General features: G+C 40.5%; 1 protein-coding gene across 1 annotated transcript in view; it reads left to right on the forward strand.

Moving 5' to 3' along the window:
• Positions 1 to 830: 830 nt before the first annotated feature.
• The window catches only part of Stau1 (staufen double-stranded RNA binding protein 1), a gene marked incomplete at its 5' end in the record, with an annotated part of 32,063 nt that continues 19,609 nt past the window's right edge, over positions 831 to 13,284 (forward strand). The window contains 2 exon segments of the mRNA XM_013518254.1: positions 831 to 969; positions 2,874 to 3,039. Coding sequence (XP_013373708.1) covers positions 831 to 969; positions 2,874 to 3,039 — 305 coding nt within the window.

Here is a 13,284-nt window from a genome sequence, read left to right on the forward strand (position 1 = left end):
AAAAAAAAAAAAAAAATAAAATAAAAATGAACTGATTTTCCTAACAAATATGACCATAGATCAAACCCTGATATGCCAGCAATGGAGATGTCTGAATATTTTCTGGACTGTGTCTTCTTCAAATAGGATTTACTTGCCTCCTTCCCAGTCATTTTACCCCTTTCAGACGTGTCCCATTGTATTGTAGTTGTTTGTGTTTTATGTTCTTCGAACCCCTTCAGGTCAGGAATTGTGTCCCTCATGCTTAGCACAGTACAGTACTTTGCACCCAGTTGGTCCTTAATAAACGTTTCATTCAAATAAATGGTATGTACAAACATACTTCTAAGTGTAATCCAATAGCACAGTAAGTCAAGATGACTGATGTGATATTGGTTAAGTTCTCTAACACTAAAATAATTTGAATGGTCATGTGGAATTTTTAAGCAAGAAATTTTATGTGTATTGGAACTTATTTCTGACAACTGTGTACCTTTCACTTGGATTAACATCTTGGGCTAGGGCTGGGGATATAGCTCTGTGGCATAAGTGCCTGCCTGGCAAGTGTAAGGTCCTTAGTTCGATCCCCAGTACCGCAAAAAAAACAAAACAAAACAGAACAACAACAAAAAAAACCATCTTGGGCTGTATTGTTGCTCTCTTTGATATACCTTACAATATCAAGCGATCACAGAAGATTCCTGGATTTCCTGACCTAAAAGCTTAGCCCTAAAGTATTCAGGTCCCTTTATGTAATGCACCATGAATTAATAGCGTACTATTTTTTAAAATTTTTGTGGTAATCCTCATGTCAGAAAAAAAAGTTCCTTGTTTTGATTTTTGTTTTACAGAAAGCATAACTCCTACCATTGAGCTAAATGCACTGTGCATGAAACTTGGAAAAAAACCAATGTATAAGCCTGTTGATCCCTACTCTCGGATGCAGTCCACCTATAACTACAACATGCGAGGAGGTGCTTACCCCCCGAGGTATGTCTGTGTTGAGTTCTTTGTAAGATATATTTGAAAATATAAGACAAAAGATGTAAATGTATGAATTTTTTTTTTCTAAACTAAAACCTCAGTATTCAGGTTTAATTGCAGTGTTGGCACTTTGTAATAAATAGATGGGTTTTGGGTTGCAGTTTGGGCGCTTGTCTCTAAAAGATTCGCCATCACTACCCTAACCTAGTCTCTATAAATTATGGAATGAATAATCATTTGGTTGTCATTGGGGCTGCCAAGTGGGGAAGTAAGCTTTGACTGTGTTATGCCTTTGGAAACATCTTGGTGCTCATTTAGCTTCTCTTCTTGGAAAAGGCATGAGCATATTCCTCATGAGCTGTGGGGCTGAAGAGTATCATTACAGCTGCTTTGAGTAATTGAATCATATTTGAACACAATTCCCCAACATCATCATTCTCAGCATTCATAGATTTGTGGTGGTGGTGGTGGTGGTTTTTTATTTCTTTTTTTTTTGGTTTTTCTCCGGTACCAGGAACCGAACTCATGACCTTGCGCTTGCCAGGCAGGCACTTTTGCCACTGAGCTAAATCCCCAGCCTTTTTTTTTTTTTTTTTTTGGTGGTGGTTTTTTAGACAAAAGCTGTATAGCCCAGGCTGCCCTTGAACTCACTATGTAGCCCAGGCTGGTCTTGAACTCATAGTGATCCTCCTTCCTCAGCCTCCCTAGTGCTGGGATTATAGGCGTGCATCACTATGCCTGGCTCCTGATTATTTTATTGGGTGACTTTTGAATTTTGAACTTTTGTGCTTTGTCATATAAAATACTAGTTGAAATTTGAAAGTGCCATGTGTTAAATCTTTTGCTGGTGATAATAAACATATCAGTAGAAAGATTGATGATCAAAGTAGGACTCTTTAATTATTCTGCCTTCTTTAGGGAGGGGATGGGCAAAGACATTTTAGAAATGTAAATTCTGAGGTGGGTATGGTGGCACATACTTGTAATCTCAGCATTCTTGGTGACTGAGGCAGGAGGATTCCAAGTTTGAGCCCAGTTCAGGCAACTGCACTGTCTCAGTCAGTTAATCAGTGGCTGGGGTTTTAGTTCAGTGTGAAGGCCCTGTGTTTAGTCCCTAGTTTTACCCTCCACACCCCAAATACATACATAACACATATGTGTATGTATGAACTTTTGAAATATAAGAAACCAGGAACTGAGCGATGGGCTCTTGTTTATAGAATTTATTCCTTTCTTAATTTTTTTTTTTTTTTAAATGTAGAGCCTTGAAGATTGAACCCAGGGTCTTGGGCACCACCTCCACTACTGAGCACCCTTTATCCTTTCTTAAAAATACTAGCTTTACAATTCAGAGCCTCCTCTGGAAGCATGCAAGTAGAGAAAATTTGAGAAAGTAAAACAAGTTAATTTCTGTCTCAGCCAAAGCTGAGTTCAGATTTTTTTCAGTATAGGCTAGCATTATAAGTTAAACTCATGTAAGCTGGGCATGGTGGTGCATGCCTGTAATCCCAGCACTTGGGAGGCCGAGGCAGGAGGATTGTTGTGAGTTAGAGGCCAGCCTGGGATACAAAGTGAGCGCAAATCCAGCCTGAACTGCATAGCGAGACCCTGTCCCAAATAGACAAACGAATAAAAAAGAAATAAACTCATTAATTTATAAAACATATTTTATAGAGCATAAGTATGGATTACTATATAGACAAAGTACACAGGTATCCTGTGTATGCACTGTATACTGTGTAGCAATTCTAATCCAGTTTAAACTTTCACAGAATCTCTGATATGTTGATGGAGGCTTTTTTAGCAAGCAGGCACTAGTGTAATTAGGCTGTGATGAAGGAAATATTTGGAATTTGCCAGAGACTTATCAACCTGAGACTGTAATTTTCCTAACTTCCTTTTATTTTTAGGTATTTTTACCCATTCCCAGTTCCACCTTTACTTTATCAAGTTGAACTTTCTGTGGGAGGACAGCAATTTAATGGGAAAGGAAAGACGAGACAGGCTGCGAAACATGATGCTGCTGCTAAAGCTTTGAGGATCCTGCAGAATGAGCCCCCACCTGAGAGGCTGGAGGTAAGGAGGGCAGAGTAGGAGGGTGGCTTGAAAGACATTGCCTCAGATTACTTTTTCTGAGAAGGTATGTTGACAGCTGTCCATAATTTTTATTATTTGATAGTCTGTAAGGTTTTATACCCTGTAGTGTGTCCCTTCTTTTCCTTTTTAAGTCTCTAGCAAAAGAGTCACAAGCCTTTTTCACTCTTTGCATTGTTTTGAGCGATGTGACTACGGTACAGACACATTAGAAGGACTGACTGTTGAGTTGCGAGATGGGTATGGATGTGTTCTTAGTGCTGATGATTGTGTTTGCTGGGACCTACTAATCTACGGTACACAGAGAGTGTTCTGACCTGTTCTACCAGCCATTTTTTATTAAGTAGAAATGCTTGTTGTCCATTGCTACATGACAGGCCCTCACAGAACTTAGTGACGATTTAAACATCTGGAGACACTTATTTTGCTCACAGGTCGGCAAGGCTTGGCGAGGTAGCTTGTCTTTGCTCCATAAAGTTTTGGCAGTGGTGGCTCACAGGGCCCTGAGAATCTACTCTTAAGATACATGTTCACATGGCTGGTTGTAGCTAAGTGGCTCCTTGGTACGGGGATCTCACTCCTCTCTGAGTTGGCCTATGCAAGGACTGATTACACGGTCTCATGGCTTGGTGGCAAGACTGCAAGAATGGTAGGAAATAGAAGAAGCTGCCAGTGTCTTGAGGGCTGTGCCCAAAAATCATGGCATCCCTTCTGCCATATTGTATAGATTAAGCCGGTGCAGAACCCATATCCAAGCAAGCAGATAGAGAGCTTGTTTGTTTGGTTTGCCTTGAGGTGAAAATTGCGTTACATAAACTTATCATTTTGACCATCTTAAATGTATAATCCTATGGCTTTTAGGGCATTCGCTTCTGGAGAAGAATGAAAAAATTTGAGGTTGTGGATTTTTTTTTTTTTTGTCTTTTTGAGACAGGGTCTCACTATATAGTTCAGTCTGGCCTTGAACTCACTGTGTAGCCCGGGTTGGCCTTGAACTTGCAGCCGTCCTTTTGCCTCAGCCTCCCAAGTGGTGAGATTGCAGGTGTGTGCTACCATGCCTGCTTGAGGTCATATTTTAAAACCACAGTGATAGAAAGATTCTCACAGTTTGTAATTAAATAGCAATATAATTTTTAAGAAATCAGTGGCTCTGTGTTAGTGAGGGACCAAAGCATTAGGGATTACTGCTGGTAAAATAGAGTTTTATTATAAAGCCAGTCACCAAAGGTCCAGGAAAAAACCTGGAGAGTAGAGAACATTGAGATTTCATGATTCTAGCTTTTTTTTTCCTTTTTTTTTTTTTTTTTAAGATAGGACCTTGTTGTACAGTTCAGGCTGCCCCTGAACGCCCAGGGTAGCCTCAAATGTCCTGCATTCCTCCTGCCTCAGCCTTCTGAGTGCTGGGATTACAGGCATATGCCACCACACCCGGCTCATGGTTCTGTTTAAACACAGTAGTTTCTCCTGAAAATATCCATGAGTATTCACTTGACTTTCCTTCCCTAGGTAACAAGTTCATGAAGAACAAGGTAATGTTTCCCAGAACATTGGGCTAAGAGTATGATGAAAGGTGGGGACCCAGGTGACCATAAGTCAGGCCTTGCTGAGTGAGGACCATTGTGTCCATTTGCCATCCGAAAGTTCTGGCACAGGAGGGTCCTCTGGGGCTTTGAGACTGGCTGTGCAGGAGTGCTTTGTTTTTGCTTACTATGCTGCATTTTCATTTGCCAGCATAATCATGCATCCTACTAGAGAAGATCTGGGTCCACTGAGGACCAAACAGAAGAGAATTGGGCTGTAACTTAGAAGGATTTCGTGGAGTTAAAAGGATATGTTTCTCAGTGATTTTCAACAAATCTCAATGAGATTTGTTAAAAGACTAGAATCCGAGTGTAATCTGAGTTACTTTGAGTCTCTTTCATCTTTTTTACTTGACTTTGGTGCTAATGTAATTGGAGTCATATGGAGCAGGTATTTCTCATTTCCTTTAGCCAGTAATTGATAGATGATTGCCTAACACTGGGGTGTGGATTGTCTGCATTAGAATGTTTGAGAAGTGTAGGAAAAAAATTCTCAGGGCCAACCCACATGATTGTATCGCAGTAGGGCTAAGGTAAAGCACCGCTTTCTGGCTTTTGCTTTCTTACTGTTTGTATGCTCAGACAGGGGCCAGAAACGATTGCTCCTTAGTATGAGCCATACTTCTGAGTCCTCCTTTGAATCCTCCTGGGAGGAATCATACATTGCTATAAAGGAGAAGAGTCTGTTTGTGTCTGTGAGTCTAAGGTACAGGTCTAAGAGCAGAAATGGACACATTGTCTTGGCTGAATTTTGCAAAGAGCTTTGCAGGAGCTTATATCTACTGTTGCCCCTAGGCTTCCCTCCTCTTGGACTATATTTAGTTCTGTGTGGTTTGGGCTAAAGACAATGCCTTTCATAAGGCTGGAAGACTGGCTTTAGCTAATACTTTGCCCCCTTGATTTTGGGGGGGGTGTCTCACCCTCCCTCCCTTCTTTCCTAATTTCCTTCCTCCTCCCTCCCATTCTCCCTCCCTTTCTCCCTTTGCTCTTGATACTGAGAATTGAATCAAGAACACTGCCACTGAGCTGAGCTACATTCCCACTTTTTAACTTTGCTGTTGCTGAGTTGCTAGGTTGACCTCAAGTTTGTGACCCTCTTGCCTCTGCTCTCAAGTAGCTGGAATTACAGGTGAGAGCCACCATGTCTAGCTCATTTTTCTTCTGTAAAAGTAGTGCATGCAAATTACAACAGTTTTTAAATTGAAGAAGGAAAAAAATAAATAATACATAAATTTATCACTTGGACATGATCCTTATAAACATCTTGGTTGATGTCAGTGGCTTTGTTGGTAAATACATGTACCTGTCTTACCAAAATGGGATCTTACAGTGCAGTGTGCACTTTCTTCACTAAATTGTTGGTCATGAATATATTGTCATTTACTTACCATTTCTTGGAAGAGTCATATTCACCATGTATCTAAGAACTTCCTAGTGGCTGCACAGTGTTGCATTGTATGCCCATAACCAGCTTTATTTTTTTAGCAGGGACTCAAGCAAAAAGCTAGGTTTTTTTTCAGTTTTCTCTCTTACAAAACAGTTGGTGAAGAACATTGTTGTAGTGAAAGTTTTGTTGTATCCAGTCATTTCTGTGAGCCACAGTCCCAGAAATGGCATTGTGCAACCACAGGGCAAGTGTGGTGATGTACATGGCCATCCTCTCCACCAGGAAGGTGGTCCCAGTTCAGAGCCCTGCCAACAGGAGGTACACAGCCTGTTTCCCCACAACTTGGCCAGCATTGAAAATGATCATGTAAAACGTGCTCCTTTTTGCTGTGGGAAATGTGTAGAGCATATGGATGTATGGTGGGTCAATTTACCTTCTCTAAAAACGGCCAATAGAGCCAGCATTTTCTCTCCACAGGGCAGATGTGGTCTGGTCCTTCCATGACAGGCTTTGAGCTAGGCTGTGTGGTGCAAAAGGCCAGCACCATCCCTGGCCCTGTGGCAGTTAGGGAGTAGAGCTGACACACAGTAACATGAGTGACCTGAGCAAGTGCAGTGAGTGCTGGGAGAGGAGACTAGTAGGGATTAGGACTTGAAATGTCCAGATTGGAGTCATGGCACTGTGTTCTGGAAAGACCTCCCAGGAAATTATTTGTCTTCTGAAACACATTCCCAGAGAGGGAACTGTGACCAAAGGCCCTGAGGTAGGAAAGTACATGGGTTTTTGTTCTAAGCTAGGGTTCACGCTAATAAAGGATGGTTTTTATTCAGTATCAGAACTGTTCAGGAGCGAGATGGTCCGAGCAGCAGTCCCTGAAATGGAGCTAGCTTCCATGTCCATTGCCGGGGAAAAGGCTGCAAGTACCAGAGGGTGGTAGATTTGTGTACCTGGGCTTGAAAGGGCCCACAGTCTACTGGGGTGGGGTTGGCTGTAGGACTGTCCTGTATACGGGATGATCTTGCTGTGTTCAAGAAAACAAAAGGAGCCAACTCTGTGTGGATATATACATATGTTTGGATGTACATAGTGTGTATTTTGAAGGTTGCCATCAAACTGTAAATGTAGTTTCCTTCTGGTATTCGAGCAGAAGATTTTTTATTACACTTTGGGATTTTTTTGGGCACTTTCCTTTTTGTTTTTTCTTTTTTTCTTTTCTTTTTTTTTTTTTTTTTGGTACTGGGAATTGAACTTAGGACCTTGTGCTTGCCAGGCAGGCACTGTGCCACTGAGTTACGTCCCTGGCCCTCTTTTACTTTTATAAAAACAAATGCAGCTCTTCCTGGTCTTGAGCTCTTATCTTTACTTGGGACAGGGATACAATTTAAAGTTGAAGATCTTAATCCTCATTCTGTCAGTGTCCAGAACGCCTAGCTTTCTTTTTTCCCCCTCCCTCCCTTTCTCCCTTCTGTTCTTTTTTCCTTTTGGTACTGGAAATCGAACCCAGGCTCTTCACACTGAGCTGTGTCCCTGGCCCTTTTTTCATTTTGAGACAAGACACTACTAAGTTGCCCAGCCTGGGCTTGAATTTGTGATCCTCCTGCCTTGGCCTTTCAGAGTGCTGGGATTAGTGATGTGTGCCACCACGCCCAGTTCATTTTCTACTTTTGAGCTTTCTTTCGTTTTTTGAGACAAGGTCTCACCATACAGTGCAGGCTGGCTGTAAACTCACTACAGAGCCCAGGTTGCCCTCAAACTTAGAATGATTCTCCTGCCTCAGCCTCCTGAGAGCTTTCTTTTTCAAGTCTTTTAAGGAATAATATTGATTGACTTTATCTTCTTAAAGAATTCTTATGAAGAACTGAGAAAACATACAAGATTTTTTTTTTCCTTGCTGGAGACAGGATCTTGCTATGTAGTGCAGGCCAGCCTTGAACTTGCTTATGTAGCCCAGGCTGGTCTTGAACTCATGGCCATCCTCCTGCCTCAGCCTCCTGAGTGCTCTCCTTACAGGTGTGTGGCACCACCATGCCTGGCAAAACATACAAGATTTTTTAAAATAGAGTGAAACTCTGTCTTAACATTATCACATGGGCCCCTTGGACTTTTTTTTCCTTTTTTTTTTTTTACTTTTTATTTATCTATGTTTTGAAACATTTTTGTATATATACATCAAACATTAGTCATAAATACGTATTTCAACACTATTCATCATCTATTTTCAAATAGGCTAAAAAAGACAAAAATCGCCAGAAGCTGGAAGAATCGTGAAATCCCTGAGTAGAGGTAGCATAAGTGAAGAAATGGTCATTGTTCCTTCACCCTTAGCTTTCTCACAGCCTTTCCCACTGTACTGCAAGAAACAAGAGGGGGCATGGTAGTCTGGGGGCTGACAAGGAGAACTGTTAAGTTCAAGCCCCATTTGGACAGCTTAGCGACTTAGTGAGAGCCTGTCTCAAAAATAAGATAGGGGACTGAGAATGTAGCTAAGCGTGAAGGCCCTGCCAACAAGGACTGGAGACACTGTGAGTCTCCTTTTTTACCTTTCATTGAATGCAGCTGCGAAGTCAAAACTTCTTTCTATCTGTGATGGCAAACAGAAGAAAATAGGAAGACATCTCCAGTTATTGGGTGAATCAGCAGATGAACACAAAAAGGCAGGCCCTACAAACCAGAGATAGAAGTGAGCTCGAGTGACTGCGTGAGATCCCAGACTGAGGTTATTTGGTTGATGGCTTAGATGAGTTTTCCCAAACTCAATTGACAAGTGAGTAGTACATTTTTATGGCAGATGAAAAGGAAACATGGAATTCTCATCTAGTCAGCTATTCAGCAGAAAGGATTTCCTTATGCACTAGTTTGCGGAGAACCTGGCGCATCTTGTTTGGATTAAAAAAAAAGCATGTGTAACAACGTTCTTACTTGGTTGCTTGCTTGGTTTATTCGTTTGTTTGTTTTTTGAGACAGGATCTCAGCCATACAATTCAGCTGGCCTTGAGCTCACCTGCAGGCTGGCCTTGAACTCACAGCGATCTTCCTGCCTTTGCCTCCCAAGTGCTAGGATTATAGGTGTGCACCACCACACCTGGCTCTTGCATCTTTTATGAAATGTTGGACTACCAACATTTATTTAACACTTATTATCCACAAAATAAGTGGATAAATGCAAAAGAAAGTATGTACAAAGCAGATGGGAAGGAAATAGATAATATGAAAATACAAAAAATGACTGGATTGATCTGTTTATAAAGCTAAAAAATGAAAGCGTTTTGCAGTTATGGTGCAACGAAGATGGCTGTTGTGTTTTCAACAAAATGAATCTGTTTCAAAAGTAGGGTGTTTTAACAGGACCAGCACAAGAAGAATCAGAAGTCCTAATGACTGGAGTTTATTGAGGAGGTGTTTGAACTCTGACATCCCACACTGGGTTGTGTCCTAGCCTCAGGCATGGCAGGTGATAGGCACTTGCATATACTAGAGGACTTTGCCCATAGCAGACATGTATACCTTCCAAACCAGAAACAGAAAAAAATTTGGGTTTACTATTTTAAAATGTTGTCTTTTTATTCTTTAAACTATTTGTAAAACAGCTTTAAATCTAGAAAAATAAAAAAGTATACCTGTAATCGCAGCACTCAGGAGGTTGAGGCAGGAGCATTGCCATGATTTCAAGGCCAGCCTGGGCTACATAGTGAGGTTAACTACGTAATGAATTGAAGGCCACCTGAGACTCTGTCTCAAATAAACAGATAAGTAAGTAAGTAAATAAATCAGTCAGGCAGTCTGTCTGTCTGTCTCTCTCTCTGTGTCTCTATTGGTGCCAGGTAGCAAATGGTGATGACCATTTTTCCTGGAATATGGAAGGCTAAACAGGTTCAGAATGTTTTCTTTTCTTTTCTTTTTTTTTTACTAAGGTAGCCTGGATTTTATTGCTGAACCACATATTATAAAATTGCTGTAAATAGTAATTCTCACTTAGTGATAGTTCAGTCTCACTCAGTGATGGGAGGCCTCACCTAAGTGGCTCTTAGGCTGCTGGCTGAACTTTCCTCATCTTCCTGGGAATGGTATTTGTGGATTTATTTGGAGTCATTGCTACTTCCCCATTTGCAATACTTTGTCCAGAGTAGATATAGGAAATTATGCAAAAGAGCAATATAATAGCCTTTCTAAATAAATTGTATACCTTCGCTTTTCACTTTGCATTTTTATTTTCCTGGCTGCTTTTTCCCATTGCAGTTCCTTTGGAAGCAGTGATTTAGAGCAGTCAGTCTTAAGTCTGATTGCTAGTATAATCGCCTCATGACTTTTTTTTTTTTTCTTTCTGTCTTTTTGAGACAAGGTTTCACTATGCAGTTCAGGCTAGCCTTGAACTTGCAGTAGTCTTCCTGCCTCAGCCTCCCGAGTGCTGGGATTACAGGACCACACCTGGCTCAGGACTCATTTTTTGGAAAAAAGAATAAATACTATAAAACTGATATCCAGGCTACACCCACAGAATTTTTAGTTCATTTGTCTGAAGTGGAGACTAGTGCCTCTTCTTTTGAAGCTCCTGAGTGATTCTAGCACTGCTGTGGTTAAGAACCACTGGCCTCAAAATTAGAACATAGTGCTAGGCTCATAATTTTTTATCAGTCTTGCGTGGAACCTCAATATATAGAATAGAAAAGTAGGGGCTGGGGATTGAGCTCAGTGGCACAGCGCCTGCCTGGCAAGTGCAAGGTCGTGAGTTCAATTCCCAGTACCAGGGAAAAAAAAAAAAAAGAATAGAAAAGTAGCATTTGTTAGTATAACCTTACAAGTTTTGAGATTATAATATTGAAAAGTCAGTTCTAAATGATTTTTATATGTTAATTATTGGTACATTTTAGGTATACATAATGATCACATTCATCGTAGGGAATTTGTACCTGTACATGACACAACTTGATTCCTTTTTTTCCCATTCTCCACCTTCCCTTCAGCCCCACTTCCCCTCCTTATTTACAAATCTTTATTTCCATTTTTCCCTTTTTTAAAATCATTTTTTCTTCTCCTTTCTCCCCCTCCCTCATCCCCAGTTCTCCTTCCCATTTGAACATTCTCTTCCTGTTTCACAACACGTGATATATTTTGGTGATATATTTTGTGATATATTTTGGTCCTTATTTATATTTTTGGGCTCTCACACCAGAAAAAAAAAATGTTATTTACACATAATGTGTCCAGTTTATTTCACGTAAGAATGTGGTCTCAAGGTGCATCCATTTAGCTAGAAAGGTCTTGAGTTTATCCCTCTTTATGACAGAGTAGTACTCCATTGTATAAAAAAAACCCCTATATCATTTTTACCCCATTCACCAGTTGATGGGTGGGTGGGCTGTTTCCAAGATTTGGCTATTACAAACTGTGCCACTATAAATATGCATATGTATATATCACTGTGGTATGAGGCTTTTAATTCTTTTGGAAAGATACCAAGAAGAGAAATAGCTGGGTTGAATAGAACCTCTTGTCCTCATTTTTTGAGGAATCTCCCCCACTGATTTCTACAGTGTTTTCAGCAGGCTACATTTCCACTAAGAGTGGGAAAGGGTTCCTTTTTCCCCACAGCCCCAACAGCATTTGTTATTGTTTGATTACTTGATAACAGCCACTTTTTGGGGTGAGATGGGATTTCAGTGTTTTAATTTGCATTTCTTGAATGACCAATGATGTTTTTCATATATTTACTAGCTGTTTCTACTTCTTCATCTGAGAAGTGTCTGTTCATTTCAGATGCCCATTTTTGGATTGGGTCTTTAAATTGGGGGGGGCTTTATTTATTTATTTTTGAGTTCTTTATATATTCTAGGTAGCAGTCCTTTGAAGAACAGCTGGCAAAAATTTTTTCCCACACTGGGTTGACTGTTCACTCTGTTGGTGGTTTCTTTTGCTGTGTAAAGCTTTTTAATAAGACGAGATCCTAGTTGATTATTTGTTACATTCCTGTGTGATTGGGGTTTCATAGGGGTTCATAAAGTCTTTGCCTGCACCATTGTCTTCAAGAGTTCTACCTATTCTATCTTCCAGCAGACTTAGTGTTTCTGTTTTAACTTCGTTTGTTTGTTTGGTTTTTTTTTTGGTACCAGGAGTCAAACTCAGAAACTTGCGCTTGCCAGGCAGGCGCTTATGCCACTGAGCTATATCCCTGGTCCCAGTGTTTCTGTTTTAATAGTTTGATCTTTGACCCATTTGGATTTTAGTTTAGTGCATGATGAATGATAGGAGTCTAGTTTTAATCTTCGGCATGTGCAAAGCCAGTTTTGCCAGCACCATTTATTAAAGAGGCTGTCTTTCTTCCAGTGAAGGTGTTTGGCACCTCTGTCAAAGATAAGGTGACTAAGTATGTCTGGAATTGTTTCTTCATCTTCTAATCTGAGCCACTGATCTTCAGCTCTGTTTTTTTGCCAGTGCGATGCTGATTTTATCACAGTAGCTTTGTAGTATAATTTCAAGTCAGAGATTGTGATGCCCTGTGCCCTGCCTATGTTGCTCAGAATTGCCTTTGCTATTCTAGGTCTCTTCTGGTTCCAAATGAATTTCAGGATTATTTTCTCTAATTCTGTGAGATATGCTGTCGGGATTTTGATCAGGGTTGCACTAAATCTGTATAGCAATTTTGGGAGTATGGTCATTTTCACTGTGTTGGTTCTTCCTACCCAAGAACAAGGGATATCTTTCCATTTTCTCTCTCTCTCTCTCTTTTTTTTTTTTCTTGGTACCAGGAATCAAATTCTCCAGACCTTGGGCTTAACAGGCAGACCCTGTGCCACTGAACTATATCCCCGGCTCTTTCCATTTTCTGATACCCTCTTCTGTCTCCTTTTTCAGAGTACTGTTGTTTTCAATGTAGAGGTCTTCTGCTTCCTTCGTTAGATTGATTCCTAGGTATTTCATTTTTTTGATGCTATTGTGAAAGGTGTTGTTTCCCTACCCTCTCAGTGAGTTTGTTATTTGTGTGCAGGAAGGCTATTGATTTTTGAGTGTTGACTTTGCATCCAGCTACACTACTGAATGAGAATGATGCATGTAAATTTTCAAAACATAAAATTATAATATTATTTTCATCTATTAAGATAAAAAGGCTGGTTAAGATGCATTCACATTTTCAGATGGTTAACTGCAGTGGGAAAGAAAATGAGAAGGACTTCATTGTTTTTCTTTGTCTTGCTAAGTTGCCCAGGTGGGGCTTGAACTTGTGATCCTTCTGCATCAGCCTCCTAAGAGTGCTCACCACATACC

This window comes from Chinchilla lanigera, unplaced genomic scaffold, assembly GCF_000276665.1.
Source record: "Chinchilla lanigera isolate Chin_1 unplaced genomic scaffold, ChiLan1.0 scaffold00044, whole genome shotgun sequence".
Taxonomy (NCBI): Eukaryota; Metazoa; Chordata; class Mammalia; order Rodentia; family Chinchillidae; genus Chinchilla; species Chinchilla lanigera.